Source organism: Drosophila novamexicana, unplaced genomic scaffold (assembly GCF_003285875.2).
Source record: "Drosophila novamexicana strain 15010-1031.04,08,12 unplaced genomic scaffold, DnovRS2.1 tig00000986-arrow-arrow-pilon, whole genome shotgun sequence".
Lineage (NCBI taxonomy): Eukaryota > Metazoa > Arthropoda > Insecta > Diptera > Drosophilidae > Drosophila > Drosophila novamexicana.
Window position 1 is genome coordinate 464,494 of NW_020824835.1, and position 17,111 is coordinate 481,604.

The 17,111-nt window shown below is 41.4% G+C and overlaps 8 protein-coding genes across 13 annotated transcripts; 3 read left to right on the plus strand and 5 right to left on the minus strand.

The window, feature by feature from the left end:
* The first annotated feature begins 596 nt into the window (after positions 1 to 596).
* Positions 597 to 8,139, plus strand: LOC115765787 (protein groucho). Of its 5 annotated transcripts, none has more exons than XM_030709467.1 (14): positions 597 to 1,095; positions 1,952 to 2,333; positions 2,417 to 2,511; positions 3,139 to 3,202; positions 3,280 to 3,462; positions 4,498 to 4,533; positions 4,861 to 5,055; positions 5,119 to 5,217; positions 5,543 to 5,599; positions 5,714 to 5,890; positions 6,128 to 6,399; positions 6,465 to 7,138; positions 7,204 to 7,403; positions 8,016 to 8,139. In XM_030709467.1, the coding sequence occupies exons 2-14, from the start codon at positions 2,298 to 2,300 to the stop codon at positions 8,121 to 8,123; spliced, it is 2,196 nt and encodes a 731-aa protein (XP_030565327.1). In that variant the 5' UTR covers positions 597 to 1,095; positions 1,952 to 2,297; the 3' UTR covers positions 8,124 to 8,139. The 5 variants fall into 5 exon arrangements, with proteins under 5 accessions (XP_030565327.1, XP_030565330.1, XP_030565328.1 ...); XM_030709470.1 differs by having other exon boundaries at positions 4,501 to 4,533; XM_030709468.1 differs by having other exon boundaries at positions 597 to 1,087.
* On the minus strand, positions 8,123 to 12,224 carry LOC115765788 (exocyst complex component 8). The gene is made up of 6 exons (XM_030709473.1): positions 11,798 to 12,224; positions 11,583 to 11,738; positions 11,194 to 11,524; positions 10,341 to 11,128; positions 9,748 to 10,277; positions 8,123 to 9,690 (listed from the first exon to the last, which is right to left on the minus strand). Exons 1-6 carry the CDS (start codon positions 11,835 to 11,837, stop codon positions 9,505 to 9,507), a joined length of 2,031 nt encoding a protein of 676 aa, XP_030565333.1. The 5' UTR covers positions 11,838 to 12,224; the 3' UTR covers positions 8,123 to 9,504.
* A 143-nt stretch (positions 12,225 to 12,367) lies between these two features.
* Positions 12,368 to 13,389, plus strand: LOC115765790 (charged multivesicular body protein 2a). The gene is made up of 2 exons (XM_030709475.1): positions 12,368 to 12,776; positions 12,837 to 13,389. The coding sequence occupies exons 1-2, from the start codon at positions 12,464 to 12,466 to the stop codon at positions 13,277 to 13,279; spliced, it is 756 nt and encodes a 251-aa protein (XP_030565335.1). The 5' UTR covers positions 12,368 to 12,463; the 3' UTR covers positions 13,280 to 13,389.
* Positions 13,390 to 13,484: 95 nt separating this feature from the next.
* On the minus strand, positions 13,485 to 14,325 carry LOC115765789 (UMP-CMP kinase). The gene has a single exon (XM_030709474.1). The coding sequence runs from the start codon at positions 14,284 to 14,286 to the stop codon at positions 13,528 to 13,530; it is 759 nt and encodes a 252-aa protein (XP_030565334.1). The 5' UTR covers positions 14,287 to 14,325; the 3' UTR covers positions 13,485 to 13,527.
* Positions 14,326 to 14,467: 142 nt separating this feature from the next.
* Positions 14,468 to 15,400, minus strand: LOC115765728 (DNA replication complex GINS protein SLD5). Of its 2 annotated transcripts, XM_030709390.1 has the most exons (4): positions 15,196 to 15,400; positions 14,958 to 15,139; positions 14,686 to 14,899; positions 14,536 to 14,618 (listed from the first exon to the last, which is right to left on the minus strand). In XM_030709390.1, exons 1-3 carry the CDS (start codon positions 15,319 to 15,321, stop codon positions 14,716 to 14,718), a joined length of 492 nt encoding a protein of 163 aa, XP_030565250.1. In that variant the 5' UTR covers positions 15,322 to 15,400; the 3' UTR covers positions 14,536 to 14,618; positions 14,686 to 14,715. The 2 variants fall into 2 exon arrangements, with proteins under 2 accessions (XP_030565251.1, XP_030565250.1); XM_030709391.1 differs by having other exon boundaries at positions 14,468 to 14,618; positions 14,686 to 15,139; positions 15,196 to 15,339.
* A 31-nt stretch (positions 15,401 to 15,431) lies between these two features.
* On the plus strand, positions 15,432 to 16,140 carry LOC115765727. The gene is made up of 2 exons (XM_030709389.1): positions 15,432 to 15,573; positions 15,629 to 16,140. Exons 1-2 carry the CDS (start codon positions 15,445 to 15,447, stop codon positions 16,097 to 16,099), a joined length of 600 nt encoding a protein of 199 aa, XP_030565249.1. The 5' UTR covers positions 15,432 to 15,444; the 3' UTR covers positions 16,100 to 16,140.
* Positions 16,116 to 16,625, minus strand: LOC115765729 (phosphatidylinositol N-acetylglucosaminyltransferase subunit P). Its single transcript, XM_030709392.1, has one exon. The coding sequence runs from the start codon at positions 16,602 to 16,604 to the stop codon at positions 16,131 to 16,133; it is 474 nt and encodes a 157-aa protein (XP_030565252.1). The 5' UTR covers positions 16,605 to 16,625; the 3' UTR covers positions 16,116 to 16,130.
* LOC115765730 lies at positions 16,547 to 17,009 on the minus strand. The gene is made up of 2 exons (XM_030709393.1): positions 16,927 to 17,009; positions 16,547 to 16,861 (listed from the first exon to the last, which is right to left on the minus strand). The coding sequence occupies exons 1-2, from the start codon at positions 16,962 to 16,964 to the stop codon at positions 16,570 to 16,572; spliced, it is 330 nt and encodes a 109-aa protein (XP_030565253.1). The 5' UTR covers positions 16,965 to 17,009; the 3' UTR covers positions 16,547 to 16,569.
* Positions 17,010 to 17,111: the final 102 nt, after the last annotated feature.

A 17,111-nucleotide genomic window follows, 5' to 3' on the forward strand; every position in this document is an offset into this window, starting at 1 on the left:
TGACTTTTGATTAATAGGGATTGGGCAACAAAAGGGTGACTTTCGCCTTATTGAAATAACAGGCAACAGCAGCGTTTTCAGACAAAAATTGTATGTAAATAGAACGCAGATACATATATGATATTAATATCATAATATATGTTTTATGTTATAGTAAGGGAATTGCGTCCATGCATTTGAGCTTGAATAACAAATCCCTGCTAATCATCGGGATGTGCTGTTTCAAAAGATCCTCCCCTTTATAATTTCCTTGATAATTGTCGCCTTGATGAAGTTATTTATAAGCTTTTTTCTCGTATTTTCAATGTAAGAGTTTATTTAAAGATAATTTTCAAAATATTTTGAATGTACCCAAATTTGCTTATGGCTTTAATATAAATGTTATATGAAGTCAAAATATGTGTAAAATTTGCACATACATTTTCATATTTGTTTAGTTGTTTTAATAGATATATAAATATATTTAATCACACGCTAATTACTTTGTACTGATTTTTAAATTTCGATTGCGTGCCCTATCAATCGTTGCTCGTGTTCTACAATGTTGCATGTTGATAGCATTGACGCACCATCGAATTCGATAAATCAAAGTGGCCAGTCGATAAATTGTGGCGGCCATTCGATACATATAAATAATAAAGTGATGAGATATATCTAGCGATGTATCGTCGGCTTTTTATTTTTTCCACGCATTAAAATTACTTTCGCGGTTTAAAAACAAATCGGCAGCGAAGTTTATTAACTTTCATAAGTAATTGTGCATTACGTGCGGTTTAAAACATTGTCGGATAGCAATTAAAAGCAGCCGTAAATCTAACTGCAAAATAGACGGCTAAAGCAGATGCGAAAAAATAGAGACGAGAACGAGAACGCCACACAACACATACACGACGCGCAGGCTGGCTGTCAGACGTAGCGAGTCGGTCGGTCGGTCGGTTGAAGAGGCCAGTTTTTACAGGCAAAATCCGAGCAAAAAAATTACGTTTTTTTTGCACTGAAAAAGTCGGCTCATATCAGTGCAGTGTATGTGTACGCACACAAAGTGGCAATAAAATGTGCAATTGAACCGAAAGCTAAACGCCCAAATGTAAATTGGTACTGCCAACTACTCCGTTTTTTAATTGCTTTTGTTTATTTTTTGTTGGGCCAATTTTTCTTTTGCGCTGCGCTCGTGTGTGCGCGTGTGTTTGTGTGTATGAGTTTTGCCACTCGTCCGTTTAGGGTGCGCGCGCGTGTATAAGTCTGTCTGTCTGTTTGCATGTATGTGTGAGTGGTCAACTCGCTGTCGCAAGTAGTGTTGCTTGGAAATTACAATTTCTGTTGGATATTTCCTTTGTTTGTATATAAAATATTTTGGTTGGTTGCTGCAATGTCTCAAAGTGATTAAAGGCAGGATTCGCTTTATTAGAATTCAACTAAGTGTCTTGTGCTCCTGCCTAGTGGCAATATTTTTGCTCCGGTTAAAGGTGGCAACCCTGCGTAATTGCAGTCTATCTGTATGTGTATTGCACGGGTACATTTGTTTGTACAGAGCGTGCGGGCAGCGTGCATAGCTTTTGCAAATATTACATGCCACAATAATGTGGAAATAGTTTAGCAAGAACATCTCATGCTTCCTAAAAAGTGAACGATAAATTTTTACCTTATGCCGCATGCTTATTTTTTGCGTAACAATTTGCTCTGGCACATGCAACTGTGCGTTTGATTTTTTCGGCGGTAAACACTCACACTCATACCCTCGTACGTACGTAGTCCTCTAAATGTGTGTGTGTGTGTGTGTGTATGTGCTCACTCGTTGTTGCTGGCATGGCTGCCATTGCTGAGATGCTCAAAAATACGTGAGCGCGCCTGTGTTAGTGTGTGTGCATGTATGTGCGTGAGATTCTACGTATCGAAAAAAATGGTGCAAAATAACGACCAATAACTAAGAAACGTAAAATTCCCATTGCAGGATATCCGCAAAACGCTAGACAATATGGAAACGCAGGAGTTAAACTAAACCTAAAATCACAATAAAAGCAAATAAACGCTTGCAAAATTATATACATGCTCCGGTGTTAGTGCTGCTAATTTCGGCAGAGGAGAGTTCAATCTCAGGGTGCCAGCAGCAGCGGGCAGCGGCGCGCTGCCAACAGGAAGAGGAAGCATAAGCAATTCGCTCAACCACAGGCTACGAACAAAATATATATAAAAAGAATTACGGTACAAAAAACTACAACTGTTATTTGTTGTTTTTCCCTTCGTCCCTGGTTGAGCAACAATTTAGCAATAATCACAACCAGAACAGCAGCACAACAATGTATCCCGCACCGGTGCGTCACCCCGCCGCCGGGGTAAGTATACAGATTGCACTGGGACCCAATCAAGTGTTTTGCTAATTGTGTTTCGCCCCCATGTCCATCTTCAATACGTACAGGGACCACCACCTCAGGGTCCAATCAAATTTACCATTGCCGATACACTGGAGCGCATCAAGGAGGAGTTTAATTTTCTGCAGGCACAATATCACAGGCAAGTATCTACGACACATCGTTACCCAATAGGAAACCCAACCAAACAGCTAAAAGATAGGCTTATATGATTAGGAAAATTCCATCATTATTTTTCCGATGCATAATATTAATTTCAAATTTATGTAATACTTTTTGTGTGACCGCTCTATTGACACTGTTTAGACACATTTGGATAATATATTTCTAAGTTAATCAAAATTTAAGCGTTGTACGGTGCAAATCTATAGTAAAATGATGTCATGAAAACGTCCGTTCTTTTTTCATGCATCTGCATGGTAGTTAGTTTTTATCCCGAACAATTTACGGGTTAAAAGTCTCAAAAAACTGTACTCTAACGAACATTCTACACTAAAATAGAATAAAGAATTTCCGATTTCGAATTCTTTTATATATATAACAACAAAAAATTGAATTCTGTAGTTTTTCATGCTTACATTCTCTGCTGGGCTTATGCTGCTTTTCAGTCTCGCATGTCTTCGGCTGTGTAAACCGGTTTGCCAGGCAACGCGCCATATGCGTTGCTGGTCATAGGATTTTTTAGCCGGCGCGACGACGGAAGCGTTGCCCGAGATTTCTTTCAACTAAACTAATTTGGCCTTTTGATTATTTTTCCTGTGAATTTCAGCATCAAATTGGAGTGCGAGAAGCTGGCAAACGAAAAGACCGAAATGCAGCGCCATTATGTTATGGTAAAAATAGTTATTAATGATCAACTTTCAATTTCAGTATGTTTTCTAATCCTTTTCTCCCACACGTTTCAACGCAGTACTATGAAATGTCCTATGGCCTTAATGTGGAAATGCACAAGCAAACGGAAATCGCCAAGCGTCTAAACACACTGATCAACCAGCTACTTCCATTCCTACAGGCCGATCATCAGCAACAAGTGCTGCAAGCGGTAGAGCGTGCGAAGCAGGTCACAATGCAGGAGCTCAATCTGATCATTGGGGTAAGTTCTTCCATGGTCACCAAGTGGCGCGCCCGAAACGGTAAAGTTACGTTATAGCGAACAAATTGTATATACATTTCGTTTTCGTAAGACTTCTTACCGTATTCATAACATAGGAATCGAAATATAGAATTTTTAAACTTTTAGAAAAATGAGCCTGTATAAAAATTGCATTTTTTACTTAAATTGAGATCATTCATGTGCATTTTTATGAATCAATTGACTTATAAAATTAAGTAAAAAAAAACCCCAGTTGCTGTTTATAAAAATCAAATTTTGTGAGTTTCAGTTTTATTTGATTTAGTCGTGTGTACAGTGGTCGCTCGCAATTTAGAACTCATCGGCAGAGCTCATTCAATGATATCCTTTTTAGCCGGCCAATATTTTCAGTCCCAAACTTATTTCTAACTTTTTCGACACAATCACAAATTTTTAACAAAAGCTAATCCTGCAGCAAATAAATTGTTTTTTGCGACATTTATAATTAAGACGACTTTACTAAACAATGAAAAGACAGCAAGTAATGTTGAAACAGTCGAAAATGTTAAATTAAAATTTGTATTACCCAAAATGGAAAAGTTTCCAAACATCATCTACTTTTATTTATCATACATGGAAATGTGTACATTATGTCAGTATACTATTTTTAAAATTAATCTATGACCAATTTTAGACTTAATATTATATTATTTTCACGGACTCTTTTTCATAAAGGGGGCTATTTCAATTTATGACCGATTCGCATTTTGAGCGACAATCTTTAGATGTAAATATAATATACTGAAAATTCTAGAAACATTCATACTTCAACAAAATAGGCTTTTTAGTAGGGAATTTTTACCAACTACCGTGATTCACTTGAACAAAGTGTACTGCACAATAATTTTATAGTTTTGCGACTTATTTGACCAACTTGTTTTTTTTTTATATATTTTTTTTTGTATAATATTGAAACAAACTACGATCAATACAAAATGCGTTTGACATAATTTTGAAAACGATGTGTATGTGCGTACAATATCCGTGTGTCTATAGCAGCATCAGCAGCAACATGGAATACATCAACTTTTAGTAAGTTTTTATTATTTTGTTCATTTGCCGTTTGCGTTCGTTCGTTTGTTGGTTGTTTGCTTGTTGCATTATTTCTGGCTCGCCTCTCCAGAAGGTGCCTTTCATTTTGTTATTATTATTATTTTAGATGTTAATATTGCGTCAGTTCTAAGCCGCCGCTTGTTTTTCTACTTTTCGATGTTGTTGGTGTTGTCTGCACACACGCGCACAGCTGCATCAAAATAGCTTTTGTTACGTCCCAAAGCCAAATAACAGAAAATGTTAAGCTCATGCACTTACATCAGCATTTGTTCAACTAACTAACTGCCTGCGGCTTTCCAATTGCAGCAACAAATACACGCACAACAGGTGCCAGGCGGCCCGCCACAACCGATGGGCGCACTAAATCCGTTTGGTGCATTGGGTGCCACGATGGGCTTGCCACATGGGCCACAGGGCTTGCTTAAAGCGCCGCCTGACCATCAAAGGCCGGATATAAAGCCCATGGGCTTAGAGGGACCAGCGGGCGCTGAAGAGCGCTTGGTAAGCAACGTCATCTAAAAGCCTATAATATCAAATACTTATCAAATTATTGTTCTGTTGCAGCGCAATTCGGTTTCACCAGCGGATCGTGAGAAATATCGTACGCGCTCGCCACTGGATATTGAGAACGACTCGAAACGTCGAAAAGATGAAAAACTGCAAGTGAGTATCGTGTTAGAGTAAACGCATATATCATTTAGTATACTCGACTCATTGTGTCATCAGCAGTTGCTGCCTCTCAACTCACCAAATAAAAAAAAAACATATTCTTATAATATATAGTAGCCTACCTCATATGTAGTTATTGTCTATTCTAATCCACTGTCACTTCATGCGCTTCATAAAATCGAAATGAAAATCAATATATTATACTTATATTTGTAGTGTAGTGCAATAAACAACTAAATTGTTATTTGTGTTGTTGTCGTTGCTATCGTTGTACGAATTTTGTTTTATTGTTTGTTTGTTTTTTCAAAATTATTTGCAGGACGATGAAGGCGAGAAAAGCGATCAAGATTTAGTCGTAGATGTTGCAAATGAAATGGTGAGTTGAGTCTCGGCCCTGATATTCATGCAACAAACTCCACAAAAATTAAATAACAAAATAACATTCCCTCAAACACTCGAAATTTAACACTCGTTTCAATGCCCCTTGCAGGAATCCCACTCACCACGCCCAAACGGCGAACATGTGTCAATGGAGGTGCGTGATCGTGAGAGCTTAAATGGCGAGCGTCTGGACAAACCGGGCGGCAGTGGCATTAAACAGGAGCGCCCGCCTTCGCGTTCAGGCTCCAGTTCGTCGCGTTCCACACCCAGCCTCAAGACAAAAGATGTAAGGCAAATATTCAAAATGGTTAAGCAATTCTTAAGTTTTGAAATATTGATTGTTAATTAGGGGTAGACATTTCTATATCTCTAATCTGACCATTAAGCAAGGCTTATTAAATTAAAATTGAACTAACGTTTGAAATCAAACAACATTATTTATCGGGTCAGAGGGTGAAGAAAACGTTCTTAAATATCAAACTAATTGTATTTTTTTAAATTTATTTTTATTGATTATTAATAGATGGATAAACCGGGCACACCGGGCGCGAAGGCACGTACACCGACACCAAACGCTGCAGCACCATCTCAGGGCGCAAATCCTAAACAAATGATGCAACAAGGTGGCCCACCGCCGGCTGGCTATCCAGCGTCACCGTATCAGCGACCGGCGGATCCCTATCAGCGTCCACCATCGGATCCCGCCTATGGACGACCGCCGTTGCCGTACGATCCGCATGCGCATGTACGAACAAACGGCATTCCACATCCCTCGGCACTGACGGGTGGAAAGCCGTAAGTGCACCATAAATGATATCCGTTTAAAAATTAGCACTTACATTTATTTTCTTTGGGAATAGTGCATACTCTTTCCATATGAACGGCGAGGGTAGCTTGCAGCCGGTGCCATTTCCGCCGGACGCGCTGGTAGGCGTTGGCATACCAAGACATGCGCGACAAATAAATACGTTATCGCATGGCGAGGTCGTCTGTGCGGTGACTATTTCAAATCCTACAAAATACGTTTATACTGGCGGCAAGGGCTGCGTCAAGGTGTGGGACATCTCACAGCCGGGCAATAAGAATCCCGTCAGCCAGCTGGATTGCCTGCAGCGCGATAATTATATACGATCGGTGAAACTGCTGCCGGATGGACGCACACTCATTGTAGGTGGCGAGGCATCGAATCTGTCGATATGGGATTTGGCCAGTCCAACGCCACGCATCAAGGCCGAGCTAACCTCAGCGGCGCCTGCCTGTTATGCGCTCGCCATCAGTCCCGATTCGAAGGTGTGCTTCTCGTGCTGCAGCGATGGCAACATCGCTGTCTGGGATCTGCACAATGAGATACTGGTACGTCAGTTCCAGGGTCACACGGACGGTGCCTCGTGCATTGACATCAGTCCGGATGGCTCAAGATTATGGACTGGCGGCCTGGACAATACAGTGCGCTCGTGGGACCTACGCGAAGGTCGCCAGCTGCAGCAGCACGATTTCAGTTCTCAAATATTCTCGCTTGGCTACTGTCCCACAGGTTAGTATGCACCTCATTTATGCTCATAAAACATATACTAATTATGTTTCCTTCTTTTGCAAAAGGTGACTGGCTGGCCGTGGGCATGGAGAATTCACATGTGGAAGTATTGCATGCATCGAAACCAGACAAGTATCAGCTGCATTTGCACGAGAGCTGCGTTCTGTCGTTGCGGTTTGCCACCTGTGGCAAATGGTTCGTTTCCACCGGCAAAGACAACCTGCTTAACGCATGGCGAACACCATACGGTGCCAGTATATTCCAGGTGAGGCAAATACCCTTGATCTAAAATAATCTATACACCCTATGTCCCATACCAAATAAGCAAATGCAGGGTCAACTATATAGTTAAATTGATTTGTCCGTGTGAAAGCTGCTATGCTTTCTTTACTATAATAATTGATATCAATTAGGCTGATACATAAACATATATAGAAACCAAAAGTCAACTAATTTTAGGTTTAAATTCAACGATTCCAATAGAGGAAACATTGCAACTTAAAAATTTTTGCTATAATTCCTAATATGTTGTGTCTTTAAAAACCTACATACATATATTTCATAGAAGAAGCAAAACAATAACAAAATAAAACAATTTTTAATACTGTAGCCACTTAGAAATGTTTGAAACTGATACAATAGATACACCCAGATTAAAAGTGCTTTAAAATGTTAAAAGAGACAATTAATAAAAGAAAAAATAAGAAATATAAAAATTCAACTGGAAGGTAAATATATTTTAAAAGTTATCTCCTATAATTAAAAAGTCATTCACACTTGACAAAAAACTAATTGGCACATCTGTCTATATATATGTATATTATTAATCAATTTGTATTTGCTAATTGTTTATTTTTGTTGTTTATATTGCTTGCAGTCGAAGGAAACATCATCCGTACTTAGCTGCGACATATCAACTGACGACAAATATATTGTGACGGGTTCGGGCGATAAAAAGGCTACTGTCTATGAAGTTATTTATTAAAAAAAAAAAAAAAAAAGAAGAACACCAGAGAGGGAATCCACACTTTTCATTTTGTAATAATCGCATATAGGTTTTTATTACAACTACAAAAAATAATAAAAATGAATAACACATTGTTCAATAGCATGCTTATAACAACAAGCAAACAAACAAACAACAACAACAGCAACAACAAAGCAGTGGCAGCAGTACAATGCATGAGAGCGAAGTAAAAATTCTATAATATAAATAAAACAAAACAAAAAGAAAGAAAAATAAAAAAAAATTAAGCGTACTTGTAGCTACTAAGCCTAGGCTAAGTCCAATAAAAAGTTGAACACAAATTGCAAAGTAAAAACCTAAAATAATAATAATAATGAGAAATACAGAGCAGAAAACTAAAAAAAAAGTAATAACAGTCGGCGTTACCTACTACGCTCATCAAAAGAATTAAATGCTGGGTCCTTTTCAATTGTGGACCCAGCATGGATTAGTCATTGCTGGAGCGTTGAGATTATGCATACCAGATGAGAACACGATGTCAGAAATGTGAGTGCTTTTAGTTTGTCTATGTGTTTATATGTATGTCGGCAGCGAAGTTTTTTGTGAACAAAATCGAACGTAAATTAATAATTGCGAATGCAAAACAAAATTATAAGTTTTTAATTTGTCAATTTGTTTAAATTAGTGACTGCTACCCTGCTACCACAGTGTACTGTACCAACCCACACTTCACTTCCTCTTCGCACACGAAACACATTTGCATGCAGAAAAAGTATATATATATAAATATAAATGAATATAATTAGTAAGCAGTTTAGTTAAGAATTTTACATTATAAATAAACACAACAATAACAACAAAACGAAGCAGGCGCCGCCGCAACAGCACTTCCACACACACACACACACACACACACCCCCACACTTCGCACACACATCAATAGCCGGGGGCGCCAAAGCGGCCAGCTTTTGCTTGTATGTAATTTTGAAAAAACATAAATAAATCCTTTGTCAAAATCCCAACATTTGTAAAATCCTGTTTTGTGCAGCTAAAAAAAGAAAACAGAAAACAAAAACAAAAAAATAATAATTAAACAAGCAAATAATAAAAAAGGAACTTGTTTACACATTAGTTTATATAGAAATGAATCGGATATATATATATATATATATATATAAATATATATTATATAGAATTGTGGGCACATCTCGCGCCCAGCGAAAATTGTAATAAGCAAAACAGAGAATATAGTGCAGCACACGCTTCGATTTTTAATTTTACAAATATTATTATTATTGTGGTTATATATGTATATAATTATATTATAAATAATTGAAGCAAAACGAAAAAGAAAAATAAAAAATTATATATGTAATCAAAGGTAAATTTAAACTACTCTTTAAAAGACATCGGTCGTATAGACGCTGCGCTGACGCGGCACTGGAGCCCCGTGCTGGCGGGATAGCTTCGTGTGCAGCTCCCGTAGTGTCTCACACTGGCGACCCGATGTCTTGCGGAACTTATCAATGGCAATGGGCAGCAAATTGTCCACCAGAAAGATTTTGTTCTTTATAACAAAGTTGGGCTATGAATTAAGATATTAGTTATTACAAAGTATTAAACTGATAGTTTGTTAACCTACATCCATGGCCATGTCGCTAGGAGGCTTTAATGCGTGTTGTGCCAAAAAGAGATCACGCAGCAACTTCTCCAGACTCGGCAGCAGTGTTTCGCCTTTGGCCAGGCAGCCACAGTGCTCGGTCAGCTGGAGGAATTGTCGTATAAAAACGAGAGTGGACTGTGTTAAATTCAGCCATGTATCGCCTGTGGTCTGGGACCGCACATCAATGCCAAGCGCATCCAACTCTAGCAGCAATCGCTTTAAATTTGATTTCGTTTGCAAATTATACGGCTGCCAGCTTTCCTCGGTGCGACCTACCGCGTCCAACAGGCGCTGCTTGCACTCTTCAATAAGTGACTCCAGCGTTGTGCGCAACAGGCCCTCTAAATGGTAACTTATGTCCAAACCAATCTCTGTAAGCTTCGTGGCAGGCTTGCGCACGCGCTCTACACACTTGGCCACTGCCTCCAGTGAGGTGCCCTTGGTTAGATAGTGTTTGATCAGCTGGCTCGCAAAGTACTGCAGCTCCGCATTGCACCAGACAACGAGAGCTATAAAAAAGTAAGCATTAGTTAAATATAGGATGTACTCTATCCTAATGGATTGTTATTTACCGCTAACGCACGCAGGCTGCTGTTCAAAGGCGCTGAGAAAATCACATGCTACCTGAGTCAGGTCGCAAAAGAAAAGCTCCGAGATTTCTGCATTATTGCGACGTGCTTCGCGTTGCGCCACACGCAGACTAACCGTGCATACCTTCAGCAATGTGGCACTGGCCTGTCGGGAACGACCCATTTCGACGAGAATCTTCAGGGGGCGGCGGGCTGAGCGCAGTGCAATTTGTAAATTGCGATTGTGACTGTTGGACAGCTCCTGGAGCAGCACATTGGTGAGCTTTTGCTCCTGCTGCTTAACCTTAGCCTCAATGTTGTCCGCCTGGAGCAGCTTCTTTTTGTTTTCGGCCAGGCGCAGAAACTCCTGCGTGCGCTTAATCAGCGACTGTGCGTCCTCGAAATGGCGTTGCGCCACAAGCGTTTGGATTTCCTCGCTGGCCGTGCTTAGCCATTCGGGCGTTTGATCTTCCAGGGATTTTGGCTGCCTTTCTGTAGGACTTTCTTCGGGCAGCTTTTCGGGCGTGGCGCTTTTCGATTGGGACTGCTGCTGCTTGGCGCGATTTGGTGGCTGCGGTGCTTGTCCCTTCTTTGATTTCTTTTGCTGATCAAAACGAAAGGCTTCTTCCAATTTCTCAATCCATTCGCTCTTGCCGGCAGCTGTTATGCTCTGATATATCTTGGAGCCATCAGGCGTTATGATGTTAATGGCATTCTTGACGCCATCCAGATCCTTGATATTAATAACGGCTATCTTTTTGGGATCGTATTCCGTAAGAAACTCGAGGCGTCTGGAAAAAATATGTTATAAATATTATATCAGAGGTGTTAGGGATTATATATTATGCAGACATACTTATCATGCTTCACTTTGCACACGATGAGCACATCGTTGAACAGAAAAAAGAAGACACGCTGTATGGGCCGGTAGTCATTACCATCCAGTTCGATGAGGGCGCCTTCGTTTAGGAATGTTTTTCCCTCGAGATTTCCATTAAAACCCTGCACCATTTCCTTAACAGCGCGTGTGGCATGACTGTTCTCCACGTCCTCAGTGGCTGCACTGTTCTCCACCTCGATACTGTCCGCTTTAAGGTGACTGCTCGCCTTGCCATCGGTCATGCTGGCCAAAATGTTGCGTTGCTCGATGAGTATATGCGACAGCTGATACATCTCCGACTCCAGATCTGTGAATATGTTTGAAATTAGCTCATGAAAGACGGAAATAGCATTTATTTATTTTACGTGATATCTCCTTGGCGGTTTGTATGAACTGCATATAGTTCTTTTTGCAGGTTTGTTTGAGCGTTGCCGACGTCTGCTCATTGTAGGCCTCAATTTCCTTTTTACGCTGCTGCAAATCGCTGCCGCCCACACATTCCCGTGTCAGCTCCTTGGTGTCTATGTAAGGGAAAAGAAAGTGCTTAAAGCAGATCAGGCTATACAACAGGAGCACCTACATTTATCCACGCTAAAATGAATATCATCGAACTCCTTCATTGTCGAGCAAAAAATTAAACGCAAGACTCGAAAAATTTAGCGTCTGTTGCTGTTGTGGGCAGAACTATGCATACGTTACGTAGGCGAAAAGTCAACGTAAACATAACATTTATACGTAGTGTGGTGTAATGCGTAGTATGGTGCTCACATGTTCTGCAAAGTCCAAGCAAAAAAAAACAATACAACACAATTTTTGAATGCATCAAGATTTTACTAGCAAACTATGTATTAAAGTGGAGTGTTGAATTTATTTGTTTGAATAACAATCAATGAGATTGTGCTTGAGTTCAATTATAATATTATTACAACAATCCGCCTCCAATTGTCATACGAAATTATAAAGTTGATTGGCATACGAAATTTTTTTTACAACTAATATATAAGAAGGCACAATAAACACAGTTTTATTTCAATTTTATTAAAAACAAAAGTTACTTTGCTGACAGAAATTATGCTTTGTTTACCACGCTTTAACTGTTAACTGTGGGAGTTTTCTGTTAAATCTACAAGAACGGCTGTTAAAAAACTTTGTGGCAACGCTACTCCACAATTGTTTTGATGAGTAATTCGCAAGACTTTTATTTCTACACAGTTCTTAAGTCGTAAATAGTTATTAATTTCGTAAAATGGATTGGCTTTTTGGCAAAAAGATCTCACCGGATGAGATGCTGCGTAAGAATCAGCGTGCTTTGAATAAGGCAATGCGTGATTTGGACCGAGAACGGATGAAAATGGATCAACAAGAGAAGAAAATCATTGCCGACATCAAGAAAATGGCCAAAGAGGGTCAAATGGATGCGGTCAAGATCATGGCCAAGGATCTAGTGCGCACGCGTCGATATTCCAAGAAGTTTATGCTCATGAAGGCAAACATTCAAGCGGTCTCGCTAAAAATACAAACGCTCAAATCTCAAAACACAATGGCCCAAGCAATGAAAGGTGTGGGAGGGTTTGCCCATGGGTGATTCACATTTTACTCATGCGTCGCTATACTTGTAGGTGTCACCAAGGCCATGCAGAATATGAATCGACAACTGAATCTCCCTCAAATACAAAAGATACTTCAGGACTTCGAGAAGCAGTCGGAGATGATGGACATGAAGGAGGAGATGATCAACGACGCCATCGATGATGCAATGGAGGATGAGGGCGATGAGGAAGAAACCGATGCCGTTGTCTCTCAAGTGCTAGACGAACTGGGCCTGCAGCTAGGCGAACAATTGGGCGATCTGCCCACTGCCTCCGGCTCTCTGTCGATAGCAGGTGGTGCGGGTGCGCAGAAAGCAGCTTCGGCTGTCGCTGCAGGTGGTGCCGGCGGCGGACCTGCTACTGCTGGTGCCGGTGCAAGTGCTGCTGCGACTGGCGGCAGCGGTGGTTCTACACCCATGTCCGATGCGGACGCAGACTTGCAGGCGCGCCTGGACAAGCTGCGCAAGGACTAGTTAAGCACCGCTATCACCTGCCGTTTTATATACTAGCCCGCTGTTGTTTTTAAGTAACGTAAAATGTTATTATCTTTAATATGCCCATATTCCCTCACGCAAAAATCGTATCGCAACTGTGTAAACTTTATGATAACAAGCGTAAATATATATTTAAGTAAGGGGGGGAGAGATAAAATTAAGATTAGACACACATAAGGAAACACACATAATTGAATCTAGAACGTGAACTAAGTAAGTGGGTAATTTCATTGGAAGCCGTTGGCCACAAACACTCGCTCTACATCCTGGAACACCTTGTCCGCATCGGGACTGGCATCAATGGTCTTCACCTGGCCGACACTCTCGAAGTATTTAATGATGGGTAACGAGTCGTTGTTATAAGTTTGAATGCGTTTCTTCAGACTGTCCATGTTGTCGTCGGTACGACCGGATCCGCTCTGACCGCGGCCCAGACAGCGCTGTACACACACATCCTCAGCGCAGTCAAAGAACAGCACGAACTGCAAGTCCGTCTTACCGGACATTTGACGATTCCAGCCGTCCAGATTATCCTGGTTGCGTGGGAAGCCATCGATGAGAAACCGCGATTTGCCCGAGTTTTTCATCGCATTTTCCAGCAGCGAACACGTGACCTCAACGGGCACAATTTTGCCATTACGTATGTAATCCTCAATTAGCTGGCCAAACTCGGATCCCTCGCGTGCACGCTCCTCACGCAATAAATCGCCAGCCGACAAATGCGTAAACTGAAAACGTTCAACGATTTTCGAGCATTGCGTGCCCTTGCCAGCACCGGGGCCACCTAATACGAAAACAACCTTTGGCTTCGCAGTGGACATTCCGTGTTTTAGTCTTGTGAGCAACGCTTGGTTGTGTAAGTGGAGGTAATTAGTTTTGCGTATGTTGTTGTACAGCTGGGAATGTTGGAATTGCTGAGGTAGCACTGCGCCTCCTTGACCAAGGGACTCAAGTGTTTTTGCTATACGCGTAAAAGCGCGCCACATTGACAACTGAGACGAATCGTGGCGTGTATACCTAAGAAATTCCAATGGAAACTTATGTTGTGACGTCACCACTAAGCCGCCAGCTGTTACCGATGAAGCAGCAACAATGCGCGTATAACAACACTGGCTACGAATTGAGCGCGAAAAAATGTGTATCAATTTTAAATGCATTTCAAATATAATTTAGTATATTCATTTATATAAAAATATTTAAATAAGTTGCGCTTGGTTTTTTTGTACTAAGTCAGCCACCAGTTGATACGGTATAATATGTTGTGAGCCTGGCGTAAGATCCACTTCCTCGTCATCAACGCCCACGATAACGCCAGACACTAAAAGCAAATATATTTGTTATAATTAAAACTTAAATTATATATTATATGCATAGGCTTAACGCACCTGCCACGTTCGCTTTGAGAAAAACATGGCTCATGAGATTAGGCGCGACAATTCGTTGATCGGCTTCGCCTCGCTGCTGGTTGGGCATATACCGTGTGGCCACCTTGGTGAAGTATTCGTCCACATGCGTGGCAAAATCCTGAGCATATTTGGCCTCCTCTGACGATAGACGCTTGTCAGCCGCATCACGTGACTCATCCTGGTTGATGATGTGCTGGGTAAAGGCTTCGATTTTTTGCAAGCGACATCGTAAATAACTGGCCATGATATACCGTATGCGCTCCAGTTCCATTTGATGCACCACAAAGCGAAAATCATTCTTGTCCAGATCCTTCATTTGCTCTTCCATGTGCGCCACCTGCGAGAGCATTAGCTCCAGCATGTCCGTCTGATGTTGCAGCAATTCCGGGGCACACATTTCATTTGTCCAAGCTGTTTCGAGTATTTCTAGTACCTGTGCGTAAATGCAACAAGTGACGACAGAGTTTATATGCAAGGTAATCGCCTCACCTTTTGAGCGGTAATTGGTTCCGCATCCTCCTCTTCATCATCATCTTCATTGGCATTTTCTAAGGCAGCTTCCGTGCTCAAGTCATGCTCATTTAAAGCTTGCTCCAGATTTTCGCTGTCAGACATAATTTCTGGTTTGCAGTTAATGGCGCGTCGGCATGTAAACAAAAGGCACAGCTGTCGACGTGCATATTTACATGTGAGTGTCAAGGGATTGTTAACAATTGCACAACACTGGCATAGCACACGATGGCAGCGACGACGACTCAAACCGAATTCCAAAAGAATTTTCGCTTAATTGTTGAAAGAATCTTTAACAATTGGCAAAATCTGCGCTTGGCAGTTGAGCATGGGATGGGCGGACGCAATGGCCAGCAGGTAGGAGCACATCGAATTCTATTCTCACACAATTTCTAACCTAACAATACCGCAGATGGCCATACAAATCATGGACTACACGTATGAGTACTGCGTGGGCAACGAGAATATAACGCAGGGTGAGCTGCAGGAGGTGATTGAAGAGCTGATGGATCAGGAATTTAATACGCTGTGCGACGATCACTCCATACCCGAAATATGCCGCAATCTGCTGCGTTACAAGCAAATGGCGCTGGCCTCCCAGTACCCACAGATTGAAACAGAGCTCAGCAAATTGCCGCAGGGCAAAGATTGGCTCCGACCCGATGTCAAAATAACATACACTCCCATAGAAGGGGACTCATCATCCGACGAGGACATGGACGACGATGAAGAGGATGCTGACGATGACATGAACGCTGCTGAGAGCGACGAGGAGGCGGCCGCAACAAGCAGCGGCCGTGTAACACGTTCCCAGACGCGCAAGCAGCAAACGGAATCGTTTGTGGAGCCAGAAGAAGGGTGGACGACAGTGCGTCGAAAGTAAACATAGGGAATTTACATTAAAAGTCAATTTGTTAGTTATAATATGTGGCGTTTACTTCTTGCAAGTCTAGAAATCTAAGTGGAGGTATAGGCGAGCGAGTCTTTGGCATGTGCTGCGTTTCGCACAGATTACACTGGATTGCTGGTAACGCATTCCGATGGGCCGTCGTTTCAGAGCGTTGACATTGCAGTTGTGACCAAGATGTGAACTGTGCGCCCTTAGGTAGTACTAGCTTAAGGTCGACAACCGACGCAATAGAATCGATATTAGGCGTCAGTGAGAGATTAATTGCCGGATAAATTATGACGGCAAAGAAGGCACACACCAGAATTAGGACTGGCACAAACACAGCAAAATACTTGTCCGGCAGATACGAATGCAGGCCCAGCTCCACGGGCAGGAAGGCCCACGCCACATATACAAAAAATAGTACGGTGAACAGTATATAAAATGCAAAACCGTAAATAGCTCTATGCGGTGTGGGCGCTGGACTGTGTTCCGGCATTGTTCTTTAGTTGCGTTTCGGTTTGATCTGCGCCAAACAATTTGATGGTATCCTGGCAGAGTAGCAGGCACTCAAAGAACGACGTTATGGCGGTGCGAAGATTTTTCACTTGATCGGCACTAAAGTGCACCACTAGCACATCGTCCTCCAGGCTCAGCGTTTTTTGAACAAAGTTTCTGCGTGGCTCCTGATCCACACTCAACACGCGATATGCTATCTTGGCATGCTCTGGCGTATCAAATGGCACTTTTATTGTGCTGTAAGTTTATAATGCTATGAAATCACGTTAACTATAAAAATAAGTTATTTATTATATACGTACGATTCATTCGGTTTACTGACATTCGCTTGCTGTGGCATCGTAATTTTTTAATGCTTAAAACAGCAGCAGCATTTGCACATGCTGTCCGTTAAAACGGTGAATGGCAATGATTAAACACTGACCAAGCCTGTCAGCTGTTTATTTAGCATAGACAAGAACCCTCACCCAACAACATATTACCAGCA

What these genes read in the sequence shown, in the direction of transcription:
- LOC115765727 (XM_030709389.1), top strand. Translation starts at nt 15,445, where the DNA reads ATGGCAGCGACGACGACTCAAACCGAATTCCAAAAGAATTTTCGCTTA. An exon ending in GCGGACGCAATGGCCAGCAG is followed by an intron (nt 15,574 to 15,628) that starts GTAGGAGCACAT and finishes ACAATACCGCAG; the next exon opens with ATGGCCATACAAATCATGGA.
- LOC115765790 (XM_030709475.1), top strand. Translation starts at nt 12,464, where the DNA reads ATGGATTGGCTTTTTGGCAAAAAGATCTCACCGGATGAGATGCTGCGT. An exon ending in AATGGCCCAAGCAATGAAAG is followed by an intron (nt 12,777 to 12,836) that starts GTGTGGGAGGGT and finishes CTATACTTGTAG; the next exon opens with GTGTCACCAAGGCCATGCAG.
- LOC115765728 (XM_030709391.1), bottom strand. Translation starts at nt 15,321, where the DNA reads ATGTCTGACAGCGAAAATCTGGAGCAAGCTTTAAATGAGCATGACTTG. An exon ending in AACCAATTACCGCTCAAAAG is followed by an intron (nt 15,140 to 15,195) that starts GTGAGGCGATTA and finishes ATTTACGCACAG; the next exon opens with GTACTAGAAATACTCGAAAC. An exon ending in TCTCAAAGCGAACGTGGCAG is followed by an intron (nt 14,619 to 14,685) that starts GTGCGTTAAGCC and finishes ATTTGCTTTTAG; the next exon opens with TGTCTGGCGTTATCGTGGGC.
- LOC115765787 (XM_030709467.1), top strand. Translation starts at nt 2,298, where the DNA reads ATGTATCCCGCACCGGTGCGTCACCCCGCCGCCGGG. An exon ending in TAGATGTTGCAAATGAAATG is followed by an intron (nt 5,600 to 5,713) that starts GTGAGTTGAGTC and finishes TGCCCCTTGCAG; the next exon opens with GAATCCCACTCACCACGCCC. An exon ending in GCACTGACGGGTGGAAAGCC is followed by an intron (nt 6,400 to 6,464) that starts GTAAGTGCACCA and finishes CTTTGGGAATAG; the next exon opens with TGCATACTCTTTCCATATGA.
- LOC115765730 (XM_030709393.1), bottom strand. Translation starts at nt 16,964, where the DNA reads ATGCCACAGCAAGCGAATGTCAGTAAACCGAATGAATC. An exon ending in GTCAGTAAACCGAATGAATC is followed by an intron (nt 16,862 to 16,926) that starts GTACGTATATAA and finishes ATAAACTTACAG; the next exon opens with CACAATAAAAGTGCCATTTG.
- LOC115765729 (XM_030709392.1), bottom strand. Translation starts at nt 16,604, where the DNA reads ATGCCGGAACACAGTCCAGCGCCCACACCGCATAGAGCTATTTACGGT.
- LOC115765788 (XM_030709473.1), bottom strand. Translation starts at nt 11,837, where the DNA reads ATGAAGGAGTTCGATGATATTCATTTTAGCGTGGATAAAT. An exon ending in TCATTTTAGCGTGGATAAAT is followed by an intron (nt 11,739 to 11,797) that starts GTAGGTGCTCCT and finishes TCCCTTACATAG; the next exon opens with ACACCAAGGAGCTGACACGG. An exon ending in CTAGCGACATGGCCATGGAT is followed by an intron (nt 9,691 to 9,747) that starts GTAGGTTAACAA and finishes CTTAATTCATAG; the next exon opens with CCCAACTTTGTTATAAAGAA.
- LOC115765789 (XM_030709474.1), bottom strand. Translation starts at nt 14,286, where the DNA reads ATGTGGCGCGCTTTTACGCGTATAGCAAAAACACTTGAGTCCCTTGGT.